General features: G+C 42.4%; 1 protein-coding gene across 1 annotated transcript in view; it reads left to right on the top strand.

The window, feature by feature from the left end:
- Positions 1 to 9,754: 9,754 nt before the first annotated feature.
- The window catches only part of LOC118386138 (parapinopsin), a 38,356-nt gene continuing 21,461 nt past the window's right edge, over positions 9,755 to 26,649 (top strand). Inside the window, exon 1 of the mRNA XM_035773596.2 lies at positions 9,755 to 10,806. Within this exon, the coding sequence (XP_035629489.1) occupies positions 10,440 to 10,806 (367 nt within the window). The 5' untranslated portion in view covers positions 9,755 to 10,439. The remainder of the gene's footprint in view (positions 10,807 to 26,649) is intronic.

The following is a 26,649-nucleotide window of genomic DNA, read 5'->3' as shown; positions in this document are numbered from 1 at the left end:
TAAAAAGTATATCTGACTCCATTTAACATTATAGTAAAACCATGTGCAATCAGGTATTATGCATTTAGCTGGCTAAGATCAAGGAATGGTCATGAGAAGTGAATATCAAAGCAAGTATTATTTAATAACTTGTCAAATGAAGGGATTCACATACAAGGCATAACGTTTAAATTATAAGGCTGATATACTGATATCAACAAAGCATAATTCTAGGCATATACTGTAGATCCTAAGGTTAACTTAGAAGACAAAGCATGGACAAAGAGATGCCAACTAGGCCGGAGGCCTAGAAGCCAAGGAAATTAGAAAATATCATACAAAATGTGTCCAATGGACAGGAAATAGGATAATAGAGAGAACAACAGACTTTCATTTAATTTCTAACATCTGATGAGACCAATGTAAATAAGACAGAATTCATGAGAGGACAATAAAACCCCTTTGCAAAGAGTTGTTTCAAGTTCACCCTGTACAGATACACGTTACCACAGAGATCATACATCCATATAGATGGCATCAGAGTTCTACTCAGAGGACAAGTTACAGATAGATACCTAACATGGATAATATAGCATTATTCTATCACACATTCAATAGTCAGCCCTCTGTATACTGTCGAGAGAGATACATTTTGGCCCCTCGGAGGGAGAAGGGAGTACTGACCCTTACTGGCCATTTGCCATGCGGCCAGAGGTGACAGAGAGCAGAAAAATGAGGGGTGAGCCAACATTATCTCCAGGCCATCAGACTGTTGAACAGCCATCGCATCCTGTAGTAAGAGACAAAGATGTGTACACGCTGTATCTGTGTGGAGTCTGCAGTCGCTAGGGCAACGGGCCTGCCTGCTCTGTCTGTGTGGAGTCTGCAGTCGCTAGGGCAACGGGCCAGCCTGCTCTGTCTGTGTGGAATCTGGAGTCACTAGGGCAACGGGCCTGCCTGCTCTGTATGTGTGGAGTCTGCAGTCGCTAGGGCAACGGGCCAGCCTGCTCTGTCTGTGTGGAATCTGGAGTTGCTAGGGCAACAGGCCAGCCTGCTCTGTCTGTGTGGAATCTGGAGTCACTAGGGCAACGGGCCTGCCTGCTCTGTCTGTGTGGAATCTGGAGTCACGAGGGCAACGGGCCTGCCTGCTCTGTCTGTGTGGAATCTGGAGTCACTAGGGCAACGGGCCTGCCTGCTCTGTCTGTGTGGAATCTGGAGTCACTAGGGCAACGGGCCTGCCTGCTCTGTCTGTGTGGAATCTGGAGTCACTAGGGCAACATGCCTGCCTGCTCTGCTCCTCAAAGAGGGGGGAGGAGCAGACTGAGGGTCAGAGAATGGAGAGGAGAAAAAACCCAAGGAAACCAAAATGGCAGTGCCAAAAAAAAAAACCCAAGGAAACCAAGATGGCAGTTACTTGCCTTTTCAAACACTGCAGAATGCTAAAACTATATGATGCACCGTCTCCTTATTAATTCAGCCACTGAGCTAACGAGCAAGTAAAACCAAATACTCAGCTGGACTCACCAGCTCCCACTTTCTCCCATTGTGCTATTTACAAAAAAACACAACTTACTCAACTGTTCTGGGGAACTATGATAAACTTCATAATGTAACAATGTTACAAGGTGAAATGAAGAACGCAATCTGCGTGATCTCCTAACACATTGCACAAGTTGACTGCAGGTATTTATACTGAACAAAAATATAAACGCAACATGTAAAGTGTTGGTACCAGAATTTTTCCATATGCTCAAAATGCTTATAACTCAACAACAACAAAAAATGCACATATTTCTTTACATCCCTGTTAGTGAACATTTCTCGCTTCCCAAGATACTCCACCCACCTGACAGGTGTGGCATATCAAGAAGCTGATTAAACAGCAGGATCATTACACAGGTACACCTTGTGGTGGGGCCAATTAAAGGCCACTCTAAAATGTGCAGTTTTGTCAGATAACACAATGCCACAGATGTCTCAAGTTTTGAGGGAGCATGCAATTGGCATGCTGACTGCAGAAATGTCCCCCAGAGGTGTTGCCAGAGAATTTAATGTTCAGTTCTCTACCATAAGCCACCTCCAACATCGTTTTAGAGAATTTGACAGTATGTCCAACCGGCCTCACAACCGCAGACCACATGTAACCATGCTAGCCCAGGACCTCCACATCCGTCTTCTTCACCTGTGGGATCACCTGAGACCAGCCACATGGAACATGGACAGCTGATGGAACTGTGGAGTGTTTCTGTCTGTAACAAAGCCCTTTTGTGGGGAAACACTCATTCTGATTGGCTGGGCCTGGCAGCCAAGTGGGTGGGCCTATGCCCCATGTAAAATCCATAGATTAGGGCCTAATAAATTGATTTAAATGGACTTATTTCCTTATATGAAATTTAAGTCAGTAAAATCATTGAAATTGTTGCACGTTGCATTTATATTTTTTATTTTTGGGATTAGTTCTGGAATTCGTGATTTCTTGTTTATTGTTTTTGTTTATTATTTGTGTACTTGTTTGACATTTTTGCATAACTGTTCGGAACTAGTAAGACAAGCAGTTTGCTGCACCCGCTATAACATATGCTAAATTGTGTACATGACCACTAAACTTTGATTTGGTTTGATAATTAGCCTGTCTAAAGTTACCTGGCAGATAAGCCAGTCATGACATGGTGTGATATGCTCAGTCAGGTGTTATCATAGAACTAGAATATTAGAACAGACTGAGATCAGTTTATGATGCCCATAAAGGTGTCCTGCATTTGGGTGTCATAAAATGATCTAATGTGATGGATCATGACACTGTCCTGTCATTATATGAGCACATGAAGGCGACTTCATGATAAGTTTTATATTGTACAATACAGATGCGAACACTGAGTTACTTTTATAACATTACAACTCCCACGTGGAACAGCCCATTCAAATTCATCTCAATCACAACAGCACACCACAGGCTTTGGGCTTACATCACACACACTGTCAATTCCCCATTGCCGCATTGTAACTCATTGTAATGCAATGTCCAATTCAAATTCATTTTAAAGGAGCAGGCCTAATGAGCACTAACAAGCAAGCAGCTGAGCTTTGAAGAAAATGGTTGTGAAAACTGGACAAAACATTACTCACAGATATTCTAATGCGGAAGGCATTAAGATACACTACATGACCAAAAGTACGTGGGCACTAGGGCTGTTAAGGTGACAGTATTACCGCCACACCAGCAGTCACGAACCATGACAGCAGTCAAATTCCACGTGACTGTTTAGTCACTGTAATTAGTCTTCTCTGAGCATCTCCGATGCTGCTGACGGTCATTAATATCCTACCAAACTTGCTAACTGCCTGGTACGTTGCACTCTATCGCGTCCCTCTAATCACTCTGACATCAATGCAAATGTGATCAAAAATCTAATCAAACACTTCATGAGAGCCCATGAGCTCATGTTGCAGCAACATTTCTATAGGCTATGCAATTGCATGAGAAAACAATGATGGCCTCTATTAAAAAGAGGAGGATCTTATAAGCTTTATATAGGCTAGGCCTACTATATTTATTTATCAACTTTCCTATTGTGAAGCACATTGCTTCTCTTTACAACATGAGGATAGCCTACTTGGCTGGCATGAAAATGAGCCACGTGAAAAGTTCCAATCTCCATTCGCTATTTAAGTGCATAGATGACATGTATTTTTTCCCACTGCCCCTGTTTTTAATCATAGTCGCAAACCTCATGTATCCTAGCCCATGGGCCTGTATGTTTTGATAATGTTTGTTTCACAACTGGCCAAATAAAATAAAGCACATTAATCTGCTTTACAAGGGGTGTAGAGGCTAACTGGAATACATAAGCAGCGAGTCCAGTTTGGGGAAGTTCATTTTCACCATAGAAATGCACCTTTATAATAAAAGCATTGCATGCAAATAATCGCATTTGTGGTCACTTTTGAGAATGTTGTTTTCCTGCTAATGGAACATTAGTGCTCATAGCCTACTGAAGAAATAGCATAATAGTTTATCAACATTCTAAGCTAAACATTCATTGAACATCTTATTCCAAAATCATGGCCATTAAAATGGAGTTGGTCCCCCCCTTTGTTGCTATAACAGCCTCCACTCTTCTGGGAAGGCTTCCCACTAGATGTTGGAACATTGTTGCGCTTGCTTCCATTCAGCCACAAGAGCATTGGTGAGGTTGGCCGATTAGGCCTGGCTCGCAGTCGGCATTCCAATTAATCCCAAAGGTATTCAAAGGGGTTGAGGTCAGGGCTCTGTGCAGGCCAGTCAAGTTCTTCCACACCAATCTCAACAAACAATTTCTATATTGACCTGATAAAATAATGTATAGGTTGAAAGATAATGATAAAAGCCTTATAACGGTATGAAATGGATTAGAATCATAAAATGATAATCTGATGATGTGTGTAGTTTTAGTCTGAATTAGGTTAAACAATGTGTCTGTATAGTGGGAAAACACAGACTGTCTGAGCAAGGCGTAGTTTAGGATTTGAACTTGGATGTGGGTGCCTAGGAAAATACCGAAGAACAATTAAAACTGTGTTTGAACCGACCTGGCTAGGCCGACGGGGAACCTATGATAGCATAGGGAGTATTTGTCAAGGTTTCCCTAATCTTGGGGGAATGGAAGTGTCGGCTAGGCAGTGATCCACAGTGGTGAGAATTATAGAGATAAAACTCACCTACTATTTGTGTGGAAGTATGTGCGTAGGATACCTACTGTTTGTGTGGATGTATGTGCGTAGGATACCTACTGTCTGTGTGGATGCATGTGCGCAGCTATAAAATGGATGTCTTTGTATAATGGACTTTAGAACGTTCTCGTGAATAAACTTTACTACCCTTTTGCATAAGCTGAGTCTTTGACTAATTATTATTAAACCCATGGTCTTACAGATCTCGGGGACTGGTCAGAGCTATTGATTGTCAGTTATTATCATTGGGATGAAAAATTGTCCTGACAGGACCTCGCTATGTGCACAGGGGCATTGTCATGATGAAACAGGAAAGGGCCTTCCCCAAACGGTTGCCACAAAGTTGGAAGCACAGAGTCGTCTAGAATGTTATTGTATGCTGTAGCATTAAGATTTCCCTTGACTGGAACTAAGGGGCCGAGCCCGAACCATGAAAACAGCCACTGACCATTATTCCTTCTCCGCCATACTTTAAAGTTCACACTATGCATTGGAGCAGGTAGTGTTCTCCTGGCATCCACCAAACCCAAATTTGTCCGTCGGACTGTCAGATGGTGAGGTGTGATTCATCATGCAAGAGAACGAGTTTCCACTGTTCCAGAGTCCAATGGAGGCGAGCTTTACACCACTCTAGCCGATGCTTGGCATTGTGCATGGTGATCATAGGCTGTGTGCGGCTGCTCGGTCATGGAAACCCAGTTCCTGAAGCTCCTGACGAACAGTTCTTGTGCTGACGTTGCTTCCAGAAGCAATTTGGAACTCAGAAGTGAATGTTGCAACCGAGGACAGACTATTTTTACACGGTACACGCTTCAGCACTCAGCGGTCCCGTTCTGTGAGCTTGTTTGGCCTACCACTTCGCGGCTCAGCCATTGTTGCTTCTAGAGGTATCCACTTTACATTAAGAGCCCTTACAGTTGACTGGGGCAGTTCTAGCAGAAATTTGACAAACTGCCTTGTTGGAAAGGTGGCATCCTATGACGGTGCCACATTCAAAGTCCAATGAGGTCATTCTACTGCCAATGTTTGTGCATGAAGAATGCATGGCTGTGTGCTCGATTTGATATACCTGTCAGCAACAGGTATGGCTGAAAAAGCCGAATCCACTAATTTGAAGGGGTGTTCACATACTGTACTTTGGATATATAGTGTATTTCCATTTGTAGACATTACATATTTTTTGTATTTCTAAGCGCATGCAGAGCGGTGTGATTGAGAGAGAAAGGGTACCTTGGAGTAAGATATTAGGTTGAGGGAGTGTTGATTTGTTTTTGTACAAGTCGTCTTTTATTATGTTGATTATGTATTTCTTATTTTGTCAGCTGTTGTTATTTCTGTTGTTTCTTATTTCTGTTGTTATTTCTTTACAGTCATGTTCAGCCAAATTGAATTTGGAAGAAATAATGTTGATTGAATTGAACAGTATTTAAATGTGTGTGTCAGGGAGTGGTCTGGCCCTGTGGGACGATGTGGTTGTCATAGGGTAAACTGCCACAGTGCCACGGCTCTAATCCCTGCTGTGTGTCCCTGTCAGCAATGGTTATTCTGTATTATGATTATTAAGATTCTAATCCACGTGGAACCTGCTCTACTGAAACGGACATTCTGGTGCTTGCACTGTAGATACAGTACACACTCATGGACAAACACATGAATAAACATGGTCAGACAGATAGACAGACACAAACCCAGCTAGACAAACACAGGCAGGTGTTTAGTTTAGATGAACATGCATTTGTGTGTGGGTACATTGAGATGTAAGCGTTTGGGTCAGTGTGTAATGTGTGTAGGTTGAGTGGTTTACTGTAACAAATGTGTCATGTAACTGTTGTGCGAACATTGATGTCGTAAATCGATCCTGCATTGTTGTATTTACGAAATATCTCTTTTCCCCAATGTAAAATAAAATGATAAAAATCCACTAGTACCAGGTAGCCTCTGGTCACAGATAGATGTTTCCAGTTTTCAGAGTAAGAAGTGTGTGTTGTTTCAAACCAGGACACTGTCACACTCTGATCTGTTTCACCTGTCTTTGTGCTTGTCTCCACCCCCCTCCAGGTGTCACCCAACTTCCCAATTATCCCCGGTGTATTAATACCTGTGTTCTCTGTTTGTCTGTTGCCAGTTAGTTTTGTCCGTCAAGCCTACCAACGTTTTCCCCTTTGCCCCTGTCTTTTTCTATAGTTCCTGTTTTCTAGTTTGCCCGGTTTTGACCATTCTGCCTACCCTTACCCTAAGACTGCCTGCCGTTCTGTACCGTTTGACTCTGATCGGGATTACTGACCTCTGCCTGCCCTTGACCTGTTGCACCTGTTCTAGTAATACACTTTTGTTACTTTGACACTGTCTGCATCTGGGTCGTCCCTAAAACGTGACAGTACGAACTGGCCATGACTGACCCAGCAGACTCGGACCAGCCCTGCAACGTCATCTCCTCCCAAGGAGCTACCATCGGCTGGCACGAGTAGTAGCTTCATGGTCTTATGGAATGGTTCCAGATCTTGGCCGAACACCATGACTGAGCGTTGAACACATTGCAATTCCGCATAAACATTACAGGTTTGATTGAATTGTAGTCAAACTAAGCCTGAACCCCTATACCTCTAAGTTTTTCCTATACTTACCCTGCAGGTAAGACCTGGCAGAACAGGATAGACAGAGGTAAGAAAAATAGTGGAGACTCCACTCAGCCTGCCACAGGGCTAGATTGAGCCGTTACCTATCCATGCCTTTCATATCCTGGAGTGTGAGTCAAGATGTGCCAAGTGGGGGCAAAGGGTTGATTTCATATTGGGCCAACGCTACGGTACAATGTCTCCTCTCTCTCCCTCTTGCTTGTATCACTTCTTTAATTAAAGCTTACGTGTCAGCCTCGTACCTTTCATTAGTGCCTTTGTCAAAGGCCTTCCAATTGGCTGACATGTAAGCTTTTTTTAAACGATACGAGCAAGAGCAGTGTGCACATTTATTTCTTATTTGAAATCCCTCTTGACCTCTACTTGCCTCTACATACTGGAGCACAATGATGTAGTGAGCGTCATTCCTCCTTGTTCTCAAAGCCACCCCTCTCTCTCTAAAGCTTACAGCTGGGAATGGAATTCACAGCATAGCAGCATCAACACTGGCACCAAAGCCTCTGGCAAGACCAGCTCCCTGTCTTCTCACATCTGAGAGCTCACACACTGAGAACTGTGAAACCAGCAAGATGGCCTGAAGGCTTCCAAGCCAAAATGTGTCCTCAGAACATACCCAGCTAACATACGTAGCTAACACATTTGGTTCTTTGGAAGTTGTGGGAACGTTCGTTTTTGTTTTCCCATTGGTTTTGGGAACGAAGCCATACGTTTCCTGACCAGTAATACTTAACGTTTTTTAAACATTCTGAGAATGGAAGTGAAAATTTTGCCTGTTCTGGGAACATAAATGTTCTAAGTACGTTTTACTATGGTTCCCTGAAAGTTTTCCTGGGAGGTTTTATTAACCTTCTGAGAACATGACTTTGAATAGAACCACGAGGACATCAAGCCAGTGTCAAACCAGTCTGAGGGCGGCAGGTATTCTGGCGGGTAGGAGTGTTGGGCCAGTAACCGAAAGGTTGCTGGATCAAATCCCCAAGCTGACAAGGTAGAAATCTGTCATTCTGAGAAAGGCAGTTCCCTGGGTGCTGATTAAGGCAGCCCCCTGCACCTCTCTGATTCAGAGGGGTTGGGTTAAATTAGGAAGACACATTTCAGTTGAATGCATTCAGTTGTACAACAGACTAGATATCCCCCTTTCCCTAAAACAGCGGTTCCCAATCTTTTTATAGTCCCGTACCCCTTCAAACATTCAACCTCCAGCTGCGTACCCCCTCTAGCACCAGGGTCAGCGCACTCTCAAATGTTGTTTTCTGCCATCATTGTAAGCCTGCCACACACACACACTATACGATACTTATTAAACATAAGTAAACATTTAAATAAATATTAAACATATGTATTAAACATAAGAGTTTTTGTCACAACCCTGCTCGTAGGAAGTGACAAAGAGCTCTTATAGGACCAGGGCACAATAATAATAAATAATTTGGCTCTTTATTTAAACATCTTACATATAAAACCATGTTTTTTCGTCAAAAATGTTGAATAACTCACCACAGGTTAATGAGAAGGGTGTGCTTGAAAGGATGCACATAACTCTGCAATGTTGGGTTGTATTGGAGAGTCTCAGTCTTAAATAATTTTCCACACACAGTCTGTGCCTGTATTTAGTTTTCATGCTAATGAGGGCCGAGAATCCACTCTCAAACTCTCTTAATATGATTAGTTATTTATTTGACTAGGCTACCTGTATTTGACACTAGATTTAATACCCAGTAGGAAAATATAAATGGCCTGTTTGAAAATGTGAAGAAAAACAATGTTTAAAAATATATATATATTTTTAATGTCAATCACATTTTTATTTGGCTACCCCCTACGGCATTGCGTGTACCCCTTCATTATGTTAATGACGAACATTCCACTTTCCTTCAGAATTTCAATAATTGTATGAAAAACGTACTGTAGAATGTAAAACAATGAAAAAGAAAGGAATAATGGAATGGAGGGTTTTTATTAAAATAAATAAATTCGTTGCATGTCCGGAAGTGTATCTGAACACAGAATTCAAAATGTAAAAGCCACGCTCAGACTTACAAATATAGCAAATGAGAGTGCGCAAACTGGGTTTGTTTCTTGAACTAACCACTCTCTATAAAGCCTCTCTCTCTCTCTCTCTCTCTCTCTCTCTCTCTCTCTCACACACACACACACACACACACACACACACACACACACACACACACACACACACACACACACACACACACACACACACACACACACACACACACACACACACACACACACACACTCAGAGATCTGGCTATAATAAGCTGCACCGTGCTAGCCCAAGGAACAGAGGACTCCCAGGCTCGCACGCAGTGACTGATCATTACATTCAACAGTAGCAAAGGAGCACCCTACACAATAACTGAAGCTTGGAATTAGATCACAAAGGCAGGCACATTTTAGAGTCGCCTGACCATTGAAGCAAAACAATTCCATTATATACTCTCTTGAACAAAACATCATACTCTAGGCAAAATAGATAATAGATACACGGTTGCACTCTTAGTGTATGTGGGTCAGCAATAATATGATGAGCAATAATCAACAATAATGTATTTTTTAAATGTCCTAGCAAGTGGGTAAAGTGTGCAAGACACGTTAAGCACCATTCGAGACTTGTGAATGAACTCCAAAGACTGCGCGTAACCGCGATGGACACCCTGGACCAGCCTCGCTGCGCACGCTGGGATTACCTTGCGACATTGCCACGCAGTTGAGATATCATATCCTCCAACCTTCACTAGACGTGTGGGACAGAATATCATCACGTATTTTGTGAGCTTGCACTTGTAACAACGTTATATAAAATAGGTGTACTGGAAATATTTTTTTTTCTTTACCGTAAAAGAATATTCAACAAATGGAAAATAAGAGTAATATTGCACAGTGATTAACGGCGTAGATTAAGCAACCAGCTGTACCTGTAGGCCTTAATGGAGGCCTGGACATTCCTGTGGAGCGCTGACGCTGGTGGCAAGATAGGGAGGGACATGGCCAGGTAATGATGGCGTGAGCTCCGTGCGCACTGCCTGCCGCAATTTAGCCAAATTTACCCCAGCCAGAGTAATATGAAACTAGCCTTCGTGAACAGCAACCAGGATGATTTATGATCTGGCTGACCTCAACTATAGCCACAACGTGAGCGACGACCCGTTCAGTTTATTGGACCGGGAATGGAGCGACACTCCGAAAGAGACCCTCTCCAGGACTGGCTTCATCGTGCTCTCCGTGTTTCTGGGCTTGATCATGACCTTCGGCTTCCTCAACAACTTCGTGGTACTGCTCCTCTTCTGCAAGTTCAAGAAGCTGCGTACCCCGGTCAACATGCTCCTGCTCAACATCAGCGTGAGCGACATGCTGGTGTGCATGTTTGGGACCACGCTGAGTTTTACCTCCAGTATCAAGGGAAAGTGGCTCCTGGGCCGCCACGGCTGCTTGTGGTACGGTTTCATCAACTCCTGCTTCGGTGAGTCGGTCGGATGCCTCTCTAGCCTTCTCGCCTATAAAGGCTCATTGCATGCGCTGTGAGTGATAAGGTAGGGCTGCTGTATATTGTAGATTTAGCCAATGAATGGAACTTTAAACTTGTATCTTCGTTAAATCGTTCAAGTGCAATTTCGTAGTCGTAAAACAACTTTCATGGATGGTGTAGCCTACCCTATTCATAGTTTATTTGACTGACCGCGCTATAAGAATTTGAATATCTCCGGCAACTAAATCACTGGGTAGCAGCTGCTCATCCTCGAATTAAGTTTTAAGAAAATTATTCTAAATGCCTTCAAATAAGTTATTGTTACATTAATTAATAGCTAACCAAAATGTTGTTTCCTAAATTTGTCCCCAACTTGTCACAATGTTTCAACGGAGCATTTCGAGTTTTATTTCGGGAGAGTTTGGCTCTGCATCGATGTCAATATGCGTAATGTGTAATAGTAACGGTACCCCACTAAGATACAAGTTGTTTCTGACGGTGAGACGTGGGTGTAGTGGTTTGAAACGCACTAACGCAGAGCAGTACTGTGTAGTGAACACAAAGCCATAGCATACAATGGCATAACGCACTGTATACTGTATACCATGTGTAGTACGAACATAGAAGGCAAAGGCTTTACACTAAGAAGAAGAAGAAGAAGAAGAAGAAGAAGAAGAAGAAGAAGAAGAAGAAGAAGAAGAAGAAGAAGAAGAGGTCTAATTGATTGGATTTATATATACATATTAACAAACATTTGAATATATATGTTTTTATTATTGTCATTCAGCAGAGCAGAGGTTTTCGCTACACTCACATTAACATCTGCTAACCATGTGCTAAACATGTGTATGTGACAAATAAAATTTGATTTGATTTGGAGAAAAAAAGGTTACTGTCCTCAGTAGGCCTATTCTCCCAGCGATCACAACAACACAAACGTTCCTTGTGGACTATAGTTAGAGCTCTGACAAGCACCTAAGACTTCAGAGTTGTTGTAGAGTCACTCTAAAGAGGAGGAGGTGGTGTTAGTGGTCAAGGATGGTTGAGAGGATGTTGTGTGTCTTGGCCAGTGTAAGGGTGATTTCTGAGATCTGATTGGCCCAGACATTGTGACTGACGGCTCATGCTGTTTCTGGCAACCAGGTCATCTATGTATGATACAAGTCAGTATTCGATGTCAAGCCATGTCTGAGGATGTCGGGAGGTGACTTGGAAACCGGCCATTAGGGGCAACAGTGAGTACTGTAACCTTCAAATAGGTTTGGGTTTTATTAGGGTGTTGGGGTTGGCAGATAGGCATGGGCATTTGTCTCTGGTGCTGAAGGTTGCATGTTCAAGTCCAGTGATAGAAAGTTGTGTGTATAAGCAAGCCGCTGCTAGAAACCAACTCCCAGTCTCATGTCAGAATTAGATGTTCCTCAAATATCAAAGTGTTTATGTTTAGTTATTAACTCTGAATGGTTAAGGTTTTGGATAGGCTTAAAACAGACATCTCAAAAACAACTTTCTTTCGCTGTATTCGAACATGCAAATTGGTAGTAAAAAAATGTGGAATTAATACATAAACTTAACCATGAACCCTTTGACGTTTGGAACCACTTCGAGACTTGACATTTGAGAAACATGGATGAATGTCTAATTCTGACGTGTGACTGAGACCTCGTCGGTTTCTGGCAGCAACTAAAACACGCATAAACACATGTGCGTGCACACACACACCTGCACTGTAAAAATAAAACAAAAGGGAAAAGTTCTGGAAAAAATGTATTGGTACAATATCCATTATTTTATGGAACTGATATCTGTATAAACATATTATTTTGAGAAGATCAGGGAGTTTTGCGACGAAGAGGTTATGGACATCACATGCTTTGCACCAAAGTCAAAGGTAGGACAGAAACAGGCTCTCCGAATATAGATTCCCTTGTTCATGTGTGGTGCGGACGGACCAGTCATCAGCACTATCTGCAGTGCCTCTATTCAAATGACTCTCTCCTTATACACATCTAATATGTAATATTCTAAAATATCTGGACACATTTACCACTTTTAGTCTTAATCTTTACTACACTCACTGTTTAACACATGACCTCACATGTGAATCCTTAAAGAGATGGGTGGGGCTGGCTTAAGAGGGTGTGACCCATGCTGAGTGGGTCAAGACAAAGGAGAGCTCTCCAGTAGGTACCAACACATTCAAAGGCCATTTTCTCAAAAGTGAGTTTACAAGTTAATCAACTTTCAAAGCATAATTACTTTCCCATTGTTCCTCAAAAATGCAGTGTATGATATACCATTTTGTAGCTCTGTGTCTCTACTTTTATCCAATGTAAAAAACACAATTTTAAATTTTGCTACATAAGACCGAGTTGAGCCAGTCGGTCACATATATCTGTTATAACTTTTCTTTCTCCATTCTTTTTACGGACCTTCCCTGTAATATATTGAAGGGAATGTACATTTAAAAAAGTACAACGTTTTTTAACAGATTTACACAGATTTATATCTGCTATATCAGCTTTAATGGACAGTCAGAAGGCAGGTTTCCATTGACTCAGGTTTGTTAGACAAAATCAATGTCATTTATTATTATATACAGATCTCTGGACAGATACAGTTTTACATCAGCTATGTTAGGTTAGATACAGACATACCGCAAAGACCGCATGAGAGAGGAAGCTACACAACACAACAACAAGGGACAGAGACAGTTCATGAAAGTATATCTTATCTACTTTGAAGAACTGCTCAAATTATTTTGTCAGACAGCTGTGCAGCATAGGCTACTTAGGCAGGCTAGCTAAATAGGTTGACTAAAGACAGTACAGTATAGGGAACACATAGATTACGTTAGGTCTGGCTGGCAGACTGCTTCTGCCTGAGCAAAGATGAGATGATGACTTAAAAAAGGAATTAGGAATGAAAAATAATACGTCATCAAAAAAAGGTAAGTAATATAGACAACTGAAATATTGTATTATATCATAGTATTTTCCTATTTTTCTACTGATGTGTAACCAATGTGGACCTGACAGAGACTATGGAATATTTGGAATGTTTTGGCAATTGAATTCTCATTATTTTGGGCTTTGGAATTTCTATTTTAAAAAAAGTATTTAATGTATCAAAAAATGATCGAAACCAAAATTGAAAAACCGTGATTTAAAAAAAAGAATCGAACCGAAACCGAACAGACCTCAATAAGCACTAATCGCTCAGCACTAAAGGATTTACACTAAGCAGTGTATTAATTTAACACTGAAAAGTATGGACCCGTATAGGCACTGTACCAGTGTTAAATTTAACACTTTCAGTAGATTATGAGGAGCCTCCTGTGTGCAGTTGTCACACACGTCCTGACCATAGAGAGTCCTTATTTTCTATGGTAGAGTAGGTCAGGGCGTGACTGGGGGGTTAGTCTAGTTTATTATTTCTATGTGGGGTTCTATGTTTGTTTTTCTATCTATGTTGGTGATTGTTTATGATTCCCAATTAGAGGTAGCTGGTAATCGTTGTCTCTAATTGGGGATCATATTTAAGTAGCTGTTTTTCCCACCTGTGTTTTATGGGATATTGTTTTGAGTTAGTGCACGTAGCATCTCTGTAGTCACGGTTCGTTGTTAGTTTATTGCTTATTTGTTTTTGTCTTTGCTTTGTTTCACCTTCCCTTGCTCCTTTCAGTCCTTCCCTTGCTCCTTTCAGTCCTTCCCTTGCTCCTTTCAGTCCTTCCCTTGCTCCTTTCAGTCCTTCCCTTGCTCCTTTCAGTCCTTCCCTTGCTCCTTTCAGTCCTTCCCTTGCTCCTTTCAGTCCTTCCCTTACTCCTTTCAGTCCTTCCCTTGCTCCTTTCAGTCCTTCCCTTGCTCCTTTCAGTCCTTCCCTTGCTCCTTTCAGTCCTTCCCTTGCTCCTTTCAGTCCTTCCCTTGCTCCTTTCAGTCCTTCCCTTGCTCCCTTCATACCTTCCCTTACTCCTTTCAGTTTCCCTTGCTCCTTTCAGTCCTTCTCTTGCTCCCTTCATTCCTGCCCTTGCTCCCTTCATTATTTCCCTTGCTCCATTCATTGTTGCCCTTTCTCACCTTAATTCCTACCCTTGCTTCCTTTACTCCTTCCCTTACTCTCTTATTTCCTACACTTGGTTCCTTTCTTCCTGTTTTTGCTTCCTTCATTCCTGCCCTTGCTCTCTTCATTTTTGCCCTTGTTCCCTTCCCTCCAGCCTTGGCAACTTGGAGGTACAAAACACGTGAGCACTAATATCCAGTCAGCCATTGAATAAAAGATCATTGGTAGGAGGTGACCAATGGCAAGTGAAGTGAACAAGTCTGAATGAGAGAAATTGTGTTTGGGAGCATAGCATAGAAAATAGCAATTTCAATGCACTGTATTGGAGTGGGAGAGGTACTATGTGGAAGAGTACATTCTAATTAAAAGGTAGAAAGGCATTCCTGTAGGGCAAATACATTGAATTCCTCATGTTGAATGTAGTCCTCTAGGAGGCATTTGTTTACATAATTATACACATGTACTTTCTTCTTGCTCTGCTCTCCACAGGCCAGTGTGTATACCTGCTGCCTCAGATACATTTTTTCATGTTTCTGTGGCCTTGACATCCTTCTGCGCTAATGTTAAAAAAATATGTGTCTGATATTCCTTAATACAAAACTGGAGAGAGAAGTATATAAGTGAGATTGAAAAAATTGTTCAAGGCAGTGTAGCAGCAAATGATCTGTGCTGCAATGAAATTGATTTGCATATCTACTACACATACACACACACATACACGTTATCTAACTCAAACAGGCAGGGAATATCTTTTTCTGCCAGAATACCATTATATAAGGAATATTCTCTGTTATATCCATCTTTCTCATTATTCTCACTTGTTTGACGCGTTCTCACAGGGGGAACTGTCTGTGTTTGACGGGTTCTCACAGGGGGAACTGTCTGTGTTTGACGGGTTCTCATAGGGGGAACTGTCTGTGTTTGACGGGTTCTCACAGGGGGAACTGTCTGTGTTTGACTGGTTCTCACAGGGGGAACTGTCTGTGTTTGACTGGTTCTCACAGGGGGAACTGTCTGTGTTTGACGGGTTCTCACAGGGGGAACTGTCTGTGTTTGACGGGTTCTCACAGGGGGAACTGTCTGTGTTTGACGGGTTCTCACAGGGGGAACTGTCTGTGTTTGACGGGTTCTCACAGGGGGAACTGGTTAAAGTAGCGGCTCAAACTCTTAGCATGCCACGGCACATGATCTATAGTCAAATTCAAATCAAATCAAACGTTATTAGTCACATGCGCCGAATACAACAGTGAAACAGTGCTTACTTACGAGCCCCTAAAACCAACAATGCAGTTTAAAAAAAAGATAAGTAAGAATAAGAAATAAAAGTAACAAGTATTTAAAGAGCAGCAGTAAAATAACGATAGCGAGACTATACACAGAGTGGTACCCGTACAGAGTCAATGTGCAGGGGCAACGGTTAGTTCAGGTAATATGTACGTGTAGGTAGAGTTATTAAAGTAACTATGCATAGATGACAACAGAGAGTAGCAGTGGTGTAAGGGGAGGTAATGCAAATAGTCTGGGTAGCCATTTGATTAGATGTTCAGGAGTCTTATGGCTTGGGGATAGAAGCTGTTTCGAAGCTTCTTGGACCTAGATTTGGCGGTACCGCTTGCCGTGCGGTAGCAGAGAGAACAGTCTATGACTAGGGTGGCTGGAATCTTTGACAATTTTTAGGGCCTTCCTCGGACACCGCCTGGTGTAGAGGTCCTGGATGGCAGGAAGCTTGACTGGGCCACACGCACTATCCTCTGTTCTCTCCCTCTTATCTCTCCCCCTCTCTTTTGTCTTCCCCTCTCTTTTGTCTCCCCCTCTCTTTTGTCTCCTTCCCTCTCCTTCTCTTTTCTCCCTCCCTCTCTTTTCTCTCCCCCTCTCTTTTCTCTCCCCCTCTCTTCTCTCCCCCTCTCTTTTCTCTCTCCTCTTTTTTCTCTCCCTCCTCTTTTCTCTTTCTCACTCTCTTCTCTCTCTCTCTCTTCTCTCCCCCCTCTCTTTTGTCTCTCTCTCTCTTCTCTCCCCCTCTTTTCTCTCCCCCTCTCTTTTATCTCCCTCCACAGGTGCATGTTCATTAATTGTTTATGATTCATTGAACAAGCATGGGAAACAGTGTTTAAACCCTTTACAATGAAGGTCTGTGAAGTTATTTGGATTTCTACAAATTATCTTTGAAAGACAGTGTCCTGAAAAAGGGACGTTTTCTTTTTTTGCTAAGTTTATCTATTTATAACTCATGAACTGTCGGACTCTGACTGTCTTTTTTTTCCACCAATTAGAAAATGTCTCACTTCATCACTCCATACTCTCCACTCCCTCACTCTCTGCTCTTTACAGCTGTACAATTTATTCCCTGTCCATTCTACATGTCTCACACACACACACACACACACACGCACGCATTCACGCACGCACGCACGCACGCACGCACGCACGCACGCACGCACGCACGCACGCACACACACACACACACACACACACACACACACACACACACACACACACACACACACACACACACACACACACACACACACACACACACACACACACACACACACACACACACACACACACAACAAGCACACACAGCCAGACACTGCAGTGATAATCTCTGTTTGCTACATGTGTATTCCTTAGTTTTATTACAGGTGGTGATTGACTCCGCTGTCCAAGTGAGGTGTATGTACTTCCTCTTAGGGAGGCGAGCCAGATCATTGCAATACGGAGGGATCTCAGCTGCAGGGGCATAGATAAGTCTCTATAATGACATTTTATGGCCTTAGATATTGACACTAAACCTCCTTCACCCAACTGTTGCGTAAATACAGCTTTTTTTGGATTCCATTTTGCCGGAATTCAATCAAATTCGCACAGCAGGAGATCCGGCACTGCCGAAAAATGACATTATTGCCTGCTCTACATCAAAGTGCATTGTGAGTAATCAGCGCAGGCCAGGCAGAAGAGACGTGGGAGACGTGCCTCCCCATCAAAGAGTGGATGAGATACATCCTGGTTGTTTTTTTCAGGGTATATTTACCTCATTTCAGGTGCAGGGTATTTACAAAGCATACAAAAAGACAGGAGAACACCTGTACACTGTTTACATGCCAAGAAAGTTAATGAAGCAACCGTTGGACCACTGGTAACCCAACAAAACCCGACAGTGCTGGAGGATTTGCTGCACTAAAACTCTGAAAGCTTCTAAACAGAGAACAAAGAACTCTGTCTTGTGCCATGTGAGTTACGTCAGTCCTTTTAAAACCGAGTTATGCAGTCAGGATAAATGATCATTGATAAGGACAAATAAACACAAATCAACTTAAACTAACACCAATAAAACTTGAAGCGCAGTGTCACACATCATTACTATTTAGAGAGAGAAGCTGTCGTTTCATATGTACTACGACTGATCTGCTGGTCTGAAGCCAATGTAGTGCTGCCTAGGTAGTGCAGTGTTACACAATATGACAGAGTGCTCTGTATTTATATGCAGTGCTATATGCAGTTTTGTGAAGTATTTATTAGTATTACGTACTTTCCTGCAGTATGACACCATATTATGTAGTTTTATGTAGTAGTATTACGCAGTATTACACATAGACTAATGATTAATCTTTTATAGAGACTCACATTCTCTGCGGTTTCCTGCATCATATCATATGGATATATTTGATCTTTATTTGTTTACTTTTATTCATTCATTTTATAATCATATATAACCACTTCTTAGGTTTTGAAACCTTAGCCGATCCTCCACCACCCCCAAGGTGTAAGACCTTACCGTGAAATGCGAGTTAAGAGTTAAGAAAACTAAAGTAAAATATATTTTTTAAAGTAACATAAGAAAATTACATAACAATAACAAACCTATATAAAAGAGGTACTGGTACTGAGTCAATGTGTGGGGTCTATATTGTCCATGTCGTCGTTCAGCCACGTCTCGGTGAAACATAAGATATTACAGTTTTTAATGTCCCCTTGGTAGGATAGTCTTAATCATAGATTGTCCAGTTTATTTTACAATAATTGCACGTTGGTCAATAGTACGGATGGTGGTGGAGGTTTACTCACTCGCCTACAAATTCTCACAAGGCACCCCTCCCTCCTCTCCCTTTTTCTACGTCTTTTCTTCACATGGATGACGTGCTTTTACACCTGCATTGTTTGCTGTTTGGGGTTTTAGGCTGGGTTTCTGTACAGCACTTTGAGATATCAGCTGATGTACGAAGGGCTATATAAATAAATTTGATTTGATTTGATTTGATTTGTGCCTTTTCTTGGAAAGCAGTATATCCTTCGCGTCAGACTCATTAAAGAAAAATCTTTGTCCAGTTCGAGGTAAGTAATCGCTGTTCTGATGTCCAGAAGCTCGTTTCGGTCATAAGATACGGTAGCAGCAACATTATGTACAAAATGAGTTACAAACGATGTGAAAAAACTAACAAAATAGCACAATTGGTTTGGAGCCCGTAAACGGCAGCCATCCCCTTCGGCGCCATTATTACATTCTACTCACTCATAGAATGTAAGAATGTGCCTGTCTGAAGCCCCCTTTTAGAATGTAGGCATTGTGGTGATGATGATGATGACGATGATGCATCCATCGGCACCTTAAATGAAATTTTGGGAGAAAAGGCAAACTCAGCTCCATCATTCATTGAATCAGATGGCTCATTCATCACAAAACCGACTGCTATTGCCAACTACTTTAATGATTTTTTAATTGGCAAGGTTATCAAACTTAGGCATGACATGTCAGCAACAAACACTGACACTACACATCCAAGCATTTTGAAATACAAGCATTGTCATTTTTAATTCCGTAAAGTGAGTATGGAAGAGGTAAAAAAATATTGTTGTCTATCAGCAATGAGAAGCCCCCGGGATCTGACAACTTGGATGGAAAATTACTGATGATAATAGCAGACGATATTGCCACTCCTATTTGCCATATTTTCAATTTAAGCCGACTAGAAATTGTGTGCCCCCAGGCCTGGAGGGAAGCAACGGTAATTCCGCTACCTAAGAATAGTAAAGCCCCCTTTACTGGCTCAAATATCCGACCAATCAGACTGTTACCAACCCTTGGTAACAGTCTGATTGTAAAAATCTGTTGTAAAAATCTGTGTTTGACCAGATACTATTTTACAGTAAACAAATAGACAAATAGACTTTCAACACATTTATAGGGAAGGAAATTCAACAAGCACAGCATTTACACAAATTACTGATGATTGGTTGAGATAAATTTATGATAAAAAGATTGTGGGAAGTGTTTTAGACTTCAGTGCGGCTTTTGACATTGTCGATCATAGTCTTCTGCTGGAAAAACGTATGTGTTATGGGTTTACACCCCCTGGTATATAGCGGATAAAGAGTTACCTGTCTAACAGAACACAGAGGATGTTCTTTAATGGAAGCCTCTCCAACATAAGGGCAGCTGTCTGGGCCCTGGCCTTTACTAACGACATGCCACTGGCTGTGAGTAAAGCCAGTGTGTCTATGTATTCGGATGACTCAACACTCTCAACACTATACACGTCAGTTACTACAGCGACTGAAATGACTGCAACGCTTAAAAAAGAGCAGCAGTTAGTTTGAGTGGGTGGCAAGGAATAAGTGGGACACATCATTCACTAAATCCTAAACCTCAACTAAATCTTGTAATAAATAATGTGGAAATTGAGCAAGTTGAGGTGATGAAACTGCTTGGAGTAACCCTGGATTATAAACTGTCTTGGTCAAAACATATTGATACAACAGTAACTAAGATCGGGAAAAGTCTGTCCAGAATAAAGCTCTGCTCTACCCTCTTAACAACACTATCAACAAGGCAGGTCCTACAGGCCCTAGTTTTGTCGTACCTGGACTACTGTTTAGTCGTGTGGTCTGGTGCCACAAAAAGGGACTTAAAAAATTGCAATTGGCTCAGAACCTGGCAGCACAGCTGGCCCTTGGATATACTTAGAGAGCTAACATTAATAATATGCATGTCAATCAATCCTGGCTCAAAGTGGAGGTGAGATTGACTTCATCACTACTTGTATTTATGGGGCGTTACAGTTGCCGTACCAAGCGGTGATACAGCCCGACAGTTTTGCATCTGTAAATGTTTATGAGGGTTTTAGGTGCCAAGCCAAATTTCTTCAGCCTCCTGAGGTTGAAGAGGCGCTTTTGAGTCTTCTTCACCACACTGTCTGTGTGGGTGGACCATTTCAGTTTGTCAGTGATGTGTATGTCGAGGAATTTGAAGCTTTCCACCTTCTCCACTGCGGTCCCGTCACTGTGGATAGAGTGGTGCTCCCTCGGCTGTTTCCTGAAGTCCACGATCAGCTCCTTTATTTTGTTGATGTTGAGTGAGAGGTTATTTTCCTGGCACCACACTCCCATGGCCCTCACCTCCTCCCTTTAGGCTGTCTCATCATTGTTTGTAATCAGGCCTGCTACTGTTGTGTCGTCTGCAAACTTGACTATGGTCCTTCTGTAGCTCAGTTGGTAGAGCATGGCGCTTCTAACGCCAGGGTAGTGGGTTCGATTCCCGGGACCACCCATACGTAGAATGTATGCACACATGACTGTAAGTCGCTTTGGATAAAAGCGTCTGCTAAATGGCATATATATTGATGATTGAGCTGGAGGCGTGCGTGGCCACGCAGTCATGGGTGAACAGGGAGTACAGGAGAAGGCTGAGTACTTACACTTGTGGGGCCCTGGTGTTGAGTATCAGCGAAGTGGAGATATTGTTTCCTACCTTCACCACCTGGGAATGGCCCATCAGGAAGCCAAATACCCAGGAAGCGGGGTTCAGTCCCAGGGCCTTGAGTTTAATGATGAGCTATGGTATTGAAATCTGAGCTGTAGTCAATGAACAGCATTCTTATATAGGTATTCCTCTTGTCCAGATGGGAAAGGGCAGTGTGCACTGCGATGGCAATTGCATCATCTGTGGATCTATTGGGGCGGTAAACAAATTGAAGTGGGTCTAGGGTGTCAGGTAAAGTAGAAGTGATATGATCCTTGATCAGTCTATCAAGGCACTTCATGATGACAGAGGTGAGTGCTACGGGGAAATAGTAATTTAGTTCAGTAACCTTTGCTTTCTTGGGTACAGGAACAATGGTAGACATATTGAAGCATGTGGGTGGGGACAGCAGACTGGGGTAGGGAGAGATTGAATATATCCGTAAATATTCCAGCCAGCTTGTCTGCGCATGCTCTGAGGACACGGCTATGGATGCCGTCTGGGCCGGCAGCCTTGTGAGGGTTAACACGCCTAAATGTCTTACTCACGACAGCCACATAGAGGGAGAGCCCACAGTCCTTGGTAGTGGGCAACGTCAGTGGCACTGAAGCTGTTTAGCAAGATGTCAGTGTTTTGGCTGGTGGCTGGTTTTCCCATTGTAGTCCGTGCCATGGTTAAATGCGGTAGTTCGCACTTTCAGTTTGGTGCGAATGCTGCCATCTATCCACGGTTGCTGGTTAGTGTAGGTTTTAATAGTCACAGTGGGTACAACATCTCCTATACACTTCCTGATAAATTCAGTCACGGTATCAGTGTATTCGTCAATGTTATTGTCAGAGTTTACCCGGAACATATCCCGGTCCGCGTGATCAAAACAATCTTGATGCATGGATTCCGATTGGTCAGACCAGCGTTGAATAGTCCTTAGCATGGGTACCTCCTGTTTGAGTTTCTGCCTATAGGAAAGGAGGAGCAAAATGGAGTCCTGATCATATTTGCAGAAGGGAGGGTGGGGGAGGGCCTTGTCATCATCCCGGAAGTTGGAGTAGTAGGGTTGAGTACTACAATAAATAGATAGAACTTTGGTTGCGTTTTCCTCAAATGTCCTTTGTTAAAATCCCCAGCTACAATAAATGTGACCTCAGGATACGTTGATCCAGTTTGCATAAAGTCCAGTGAAGTTCTTTGAGGGTCGTTGTGGTATCGGCTTGAGGGGGAATATACACGGCTGTGACTATAACCAAAGATAATGCTCTTGGGAGGTAATAAGGTTGGCATTTGATTGTGAGGTATTCTCGGTCGGGTGAACAAAGGACATGAGTTCATGTATGTTATCACAATCACACCATGGGTAGTTAATCATGAAATATATACCACCGCCCTTCTTCTTCCCGGAGAGATATTTTTTCCTGTCTGTGCGATGAACTGAGAACCCAACTGTCTGTACAGACTCAGAAAGTATATCCAGAGAGAGCCATATTTCCATGAAACAGTATGTTACAATCCCTGATGTCTCTCTGGAAGGAAATCCTTATCCTGAGCTCATCAACTTTATTATCTAGAGACTGAACATTAGCGAATAATATACTCGGAAGCAGTGGGTGGTGTGTGCGCCTCCTGAGTCGGACTAGAAGTCCACTCCGAATACCTCTTCTCCGCCGGCAGTGTTTTGGATCAGCCTCTGGAATCAGTTCAATTGCCCTGGGGGGTACGAACAAAGGGTCCGACTCAGGAAAGTCGTATTCCTGGTCGTAATGTTGGTAATGCTGCTGAGTTACCGTCACTCTGGTATCCAAAAGTTCTTGTGATATGTAATACACAAAACAAATTCTGGGCTAATAATGTGAGAAGTAACACAAAAAACTAAATACTGCAAAGTTGCCTACGAGCTAGAAGCACAGCTGCCCTATCTAATCGGCGCCATTTTCATCTGTTCTGTTGTATTGTCATTACATGTTAGGTTGAACACTGACAGCTTTGTAACTTCAATGAGGCTGACTGAGTTGTATAAGTTCCTCAAGAGCCTATCTAAATCCCAAAGTTGGTTTAGTTACCACTTTATTACTATATGTAATCAGCAGTATTATTATTATTATTATTATGTAGGTTATATGTGAAGTGAACAAACTTAACATGATGAACAGGAGTTACATTTACACTAACAGTTGGTCAAAAATAACTATCTGTAAGCCACATCTCTAATAATCCACACCTCCAATCTGATAGGCTGCCGTCTTGACAATATATTGAGCCCCTCCAATCACAAAAAAGGTTCCGTAAATAACCTTTACACAGGGGTTCCTCAAATACCCTTTTCAGAGGGGTTTCTTTTTGAACTGGAAAGGTTCTGCCAGTGTGGCAACCCAAAGGGTTCTTCCAGGCACCTTTACTTTTAAGAGTTTAGCATATAGGACATGAGTAATAAAGAGGAGAGACTGCCTGGAATACATGAGGCTAAATCTGCTCATCAGGATGTAGAGCCACTACTCCTGCTACCACTCTGTTTCTTCATGTCTCTTTGTTTTACCAGGCGTCCCAGCGGTTCTAAGCGGCTCGTCTGTGTTCAGAGTTATAATGAGCTTTTAGCAGACTACCTAGCGAACTATAACACCTCCTGGGATGAGTCTGAAGTCTCAACATCACATCTGTCAAAATAGATTACGGGAAGCTTTCACTTAAAATTCAGATGTTTCTTAGATGGAGGACTGTGTGCAGTGGTGGAAAAAGTATCCACTTATCATACTTGCAAAAAAGTAAAGATACCTTAATAGAAAATGACTCAAGTAAAATTGAAAGTCACCCAGTAAAATACTACTTGAGTAAAAGTATAAAAGTATTTGTTTTGAAATATTTTAAAGTATCAAAAGTAAATGTAATTGCTTAATATTAATATTAACTAATATCATATTAAATTCCTTATATTAAGCAAACCAGACAGCACCATTTTCTTGTTTTTTTATTCACGGATAGCCAGGGGTATGCTCCGACACTCAGACATCTGTCACGACTACTGCCGAAGTCGGTCCCTCTCCTTGTTCGGGCGGCGTTCGGCGGTCGACGTCACCGGCCTTCTAGCCATCGGCGATCCACTTTTCATTTTCCATTTGTTTTGTCTTTGTTTTACACACCTGGTTTCAATCCCCCAATTACTTGTTCATTATTTAACCCTCTGTTCCCCCATGGTTTTTGTGAGTGATTGTTTGTATGTATATAGTCTGTTATTGTGGACTAGTTTATTGTGTTGTGTATATTTGTATTCTTGAGTAAAGAACGTTAATTACTCATATCTGCTGTCCTGCGCTTGACTCCTCCACACCAGCTACACACAGGCCGATTACAACATAATTTACAAACAAAGCATGTGTGTTGAATAAATCCTCCAGATCAGAGGCAGTAGGGATGACCAGGGATGTTCTCTTGATAAATGCGAGAATGTAATGAGTACTTTTGGGTGTCATGGAAAATGTACGGAGTAAAAAGTACATTATTTTCTTTAGGAATGTAGTGAAGTAAAGTCAATGTTGTGTGTTCATTGCAAAGTCCTCTGAATTCTGTCTCAGATGGTTTGGATTACTCAATCGGACCGTTTGTGTAGGTTCCCAGAGTTGATGAAGCCTTATACATTCACCGGCCAGTTTATTAGGTAAAACGATCTAGTCCCGGGTCAGAACCCCCTTTCCCTCCAGAACAACCAGAATTCTTCTGGAAATTCTACAAGGTGTCGGAAACGGTCCAGAGGGATGTTGATCCATGCTGAAGCAATGGCATAATGAAGTTGCTGCAGATTGGACAGCGGTACATTCATGCTGGGAACAGCCCGTTCCGTTTCATCCCAAAGATGCTCTATTGGGTTGAGGTCTGGGGACTGACCAGGCCACTCAAGTAGACTGAACTCACCTTCATGTTCCAGGCAAGATTTTTCCACTCCTAAATTGTCCAGTGTTGGTGATCCCGTGACCACTGGAGCCGCTTCTTCTTGTTTTTAGCTGATAGAAGTGGAACCCCATGTGGTTGTCTGCTGCAGTAGCCCACCCGTGACAATGAATCAAATCAAATCAAATCAAATTTTATTTGTCACATACACATGGTTGGCAGATGTTAATGCGAGTGTAGCGAAATGCTTGTGCTTCTAGTTCCGACAATGCAGTGATAACCAACGAGTAATCTAACTAACAATTCCAAAACTACTGTCTTATACACAGTGTAAGGGGATAAAGAATATGTACATAAGGATATATGAATGAGTGATGGTACAGAGCAGCATACAGTAGATGGTATCGAGTACAGTATATACATATGAGATGAGTATGTAGACAAAGTAAACAAAGTGGCATAGTTAAAGTGGCTGGTGATACATGTATTACATAAGGATGCAGTCGATGATGTAGAGTACAGTATATACGTATGCATATGAGATGAATAATGTAGGGTAAGTAACATTATATAAGGTAGCATTGGTTAAAGTGGCTAGTGATATATTTACATCATTTCCCATCAATTCCCATTATTAAAGTGGCTGGAGTTGGGTCAGTGTCAATGACAGTGTGTTGGCAGCAGCCACTCAATGTTAGTGGTGGCTGTTTAACAGTCTGATGGCCTTGAGATAGAAGCTGTTTTTCAGTCTCTCGGTCCCAGCTTTGATGCACCTGTACTGACCTCGCCTTCTGGATGATAGCGGGGTGAACAGGCAGTGGTTCGGGTGGTTGATGTCCTTGATGATCTTTATGGCCTTCCTGTAACATCGGGTGGTGTAGGTGTCCTGGAGGGCAGGTAGTTTGCCCCCGGTGATGCGTTGTGCAGACCTCACTACCCTCTGGAGAGCCTTACGGTTGAGGGCGGAGCAGTTGCCGTACCAGGCGGTGATACAGCCCGCCAGGATGCTCTCGATTGTGCATCTGTAGAAGTTTGTGAGTACTTTTGGTGACAAGCCGAATTTCTTCAGCCTCCTGAGGTTGAAGAGGCGCTGCTGCGCCTTCTTCACGACGCTGTCTGTGTGAGTGGACCAATTCAGTTTGTGATGTGATGTGTATGCCGAGGAACTTAAA

This window comes from Oncorhynchus keta, chromosome 7 (genome assembly GCF_023373465.1).
Source record: "Oncorhynchus keta strain PuntledgeMale-10-30-2019 chromosome 7, Oket_V2, whole genome shotgun sequence".
Classification (NCBI taxonomy): Eukaryota; Metazoa; Chordata; class Actinopteri; order Salmoniformes; family Salmonidae; genus Oncorhynchus; species Oncorhynchus keta.
This window is presented reverse-complemented; position numbering and strand designations above follow the sequence as displayed.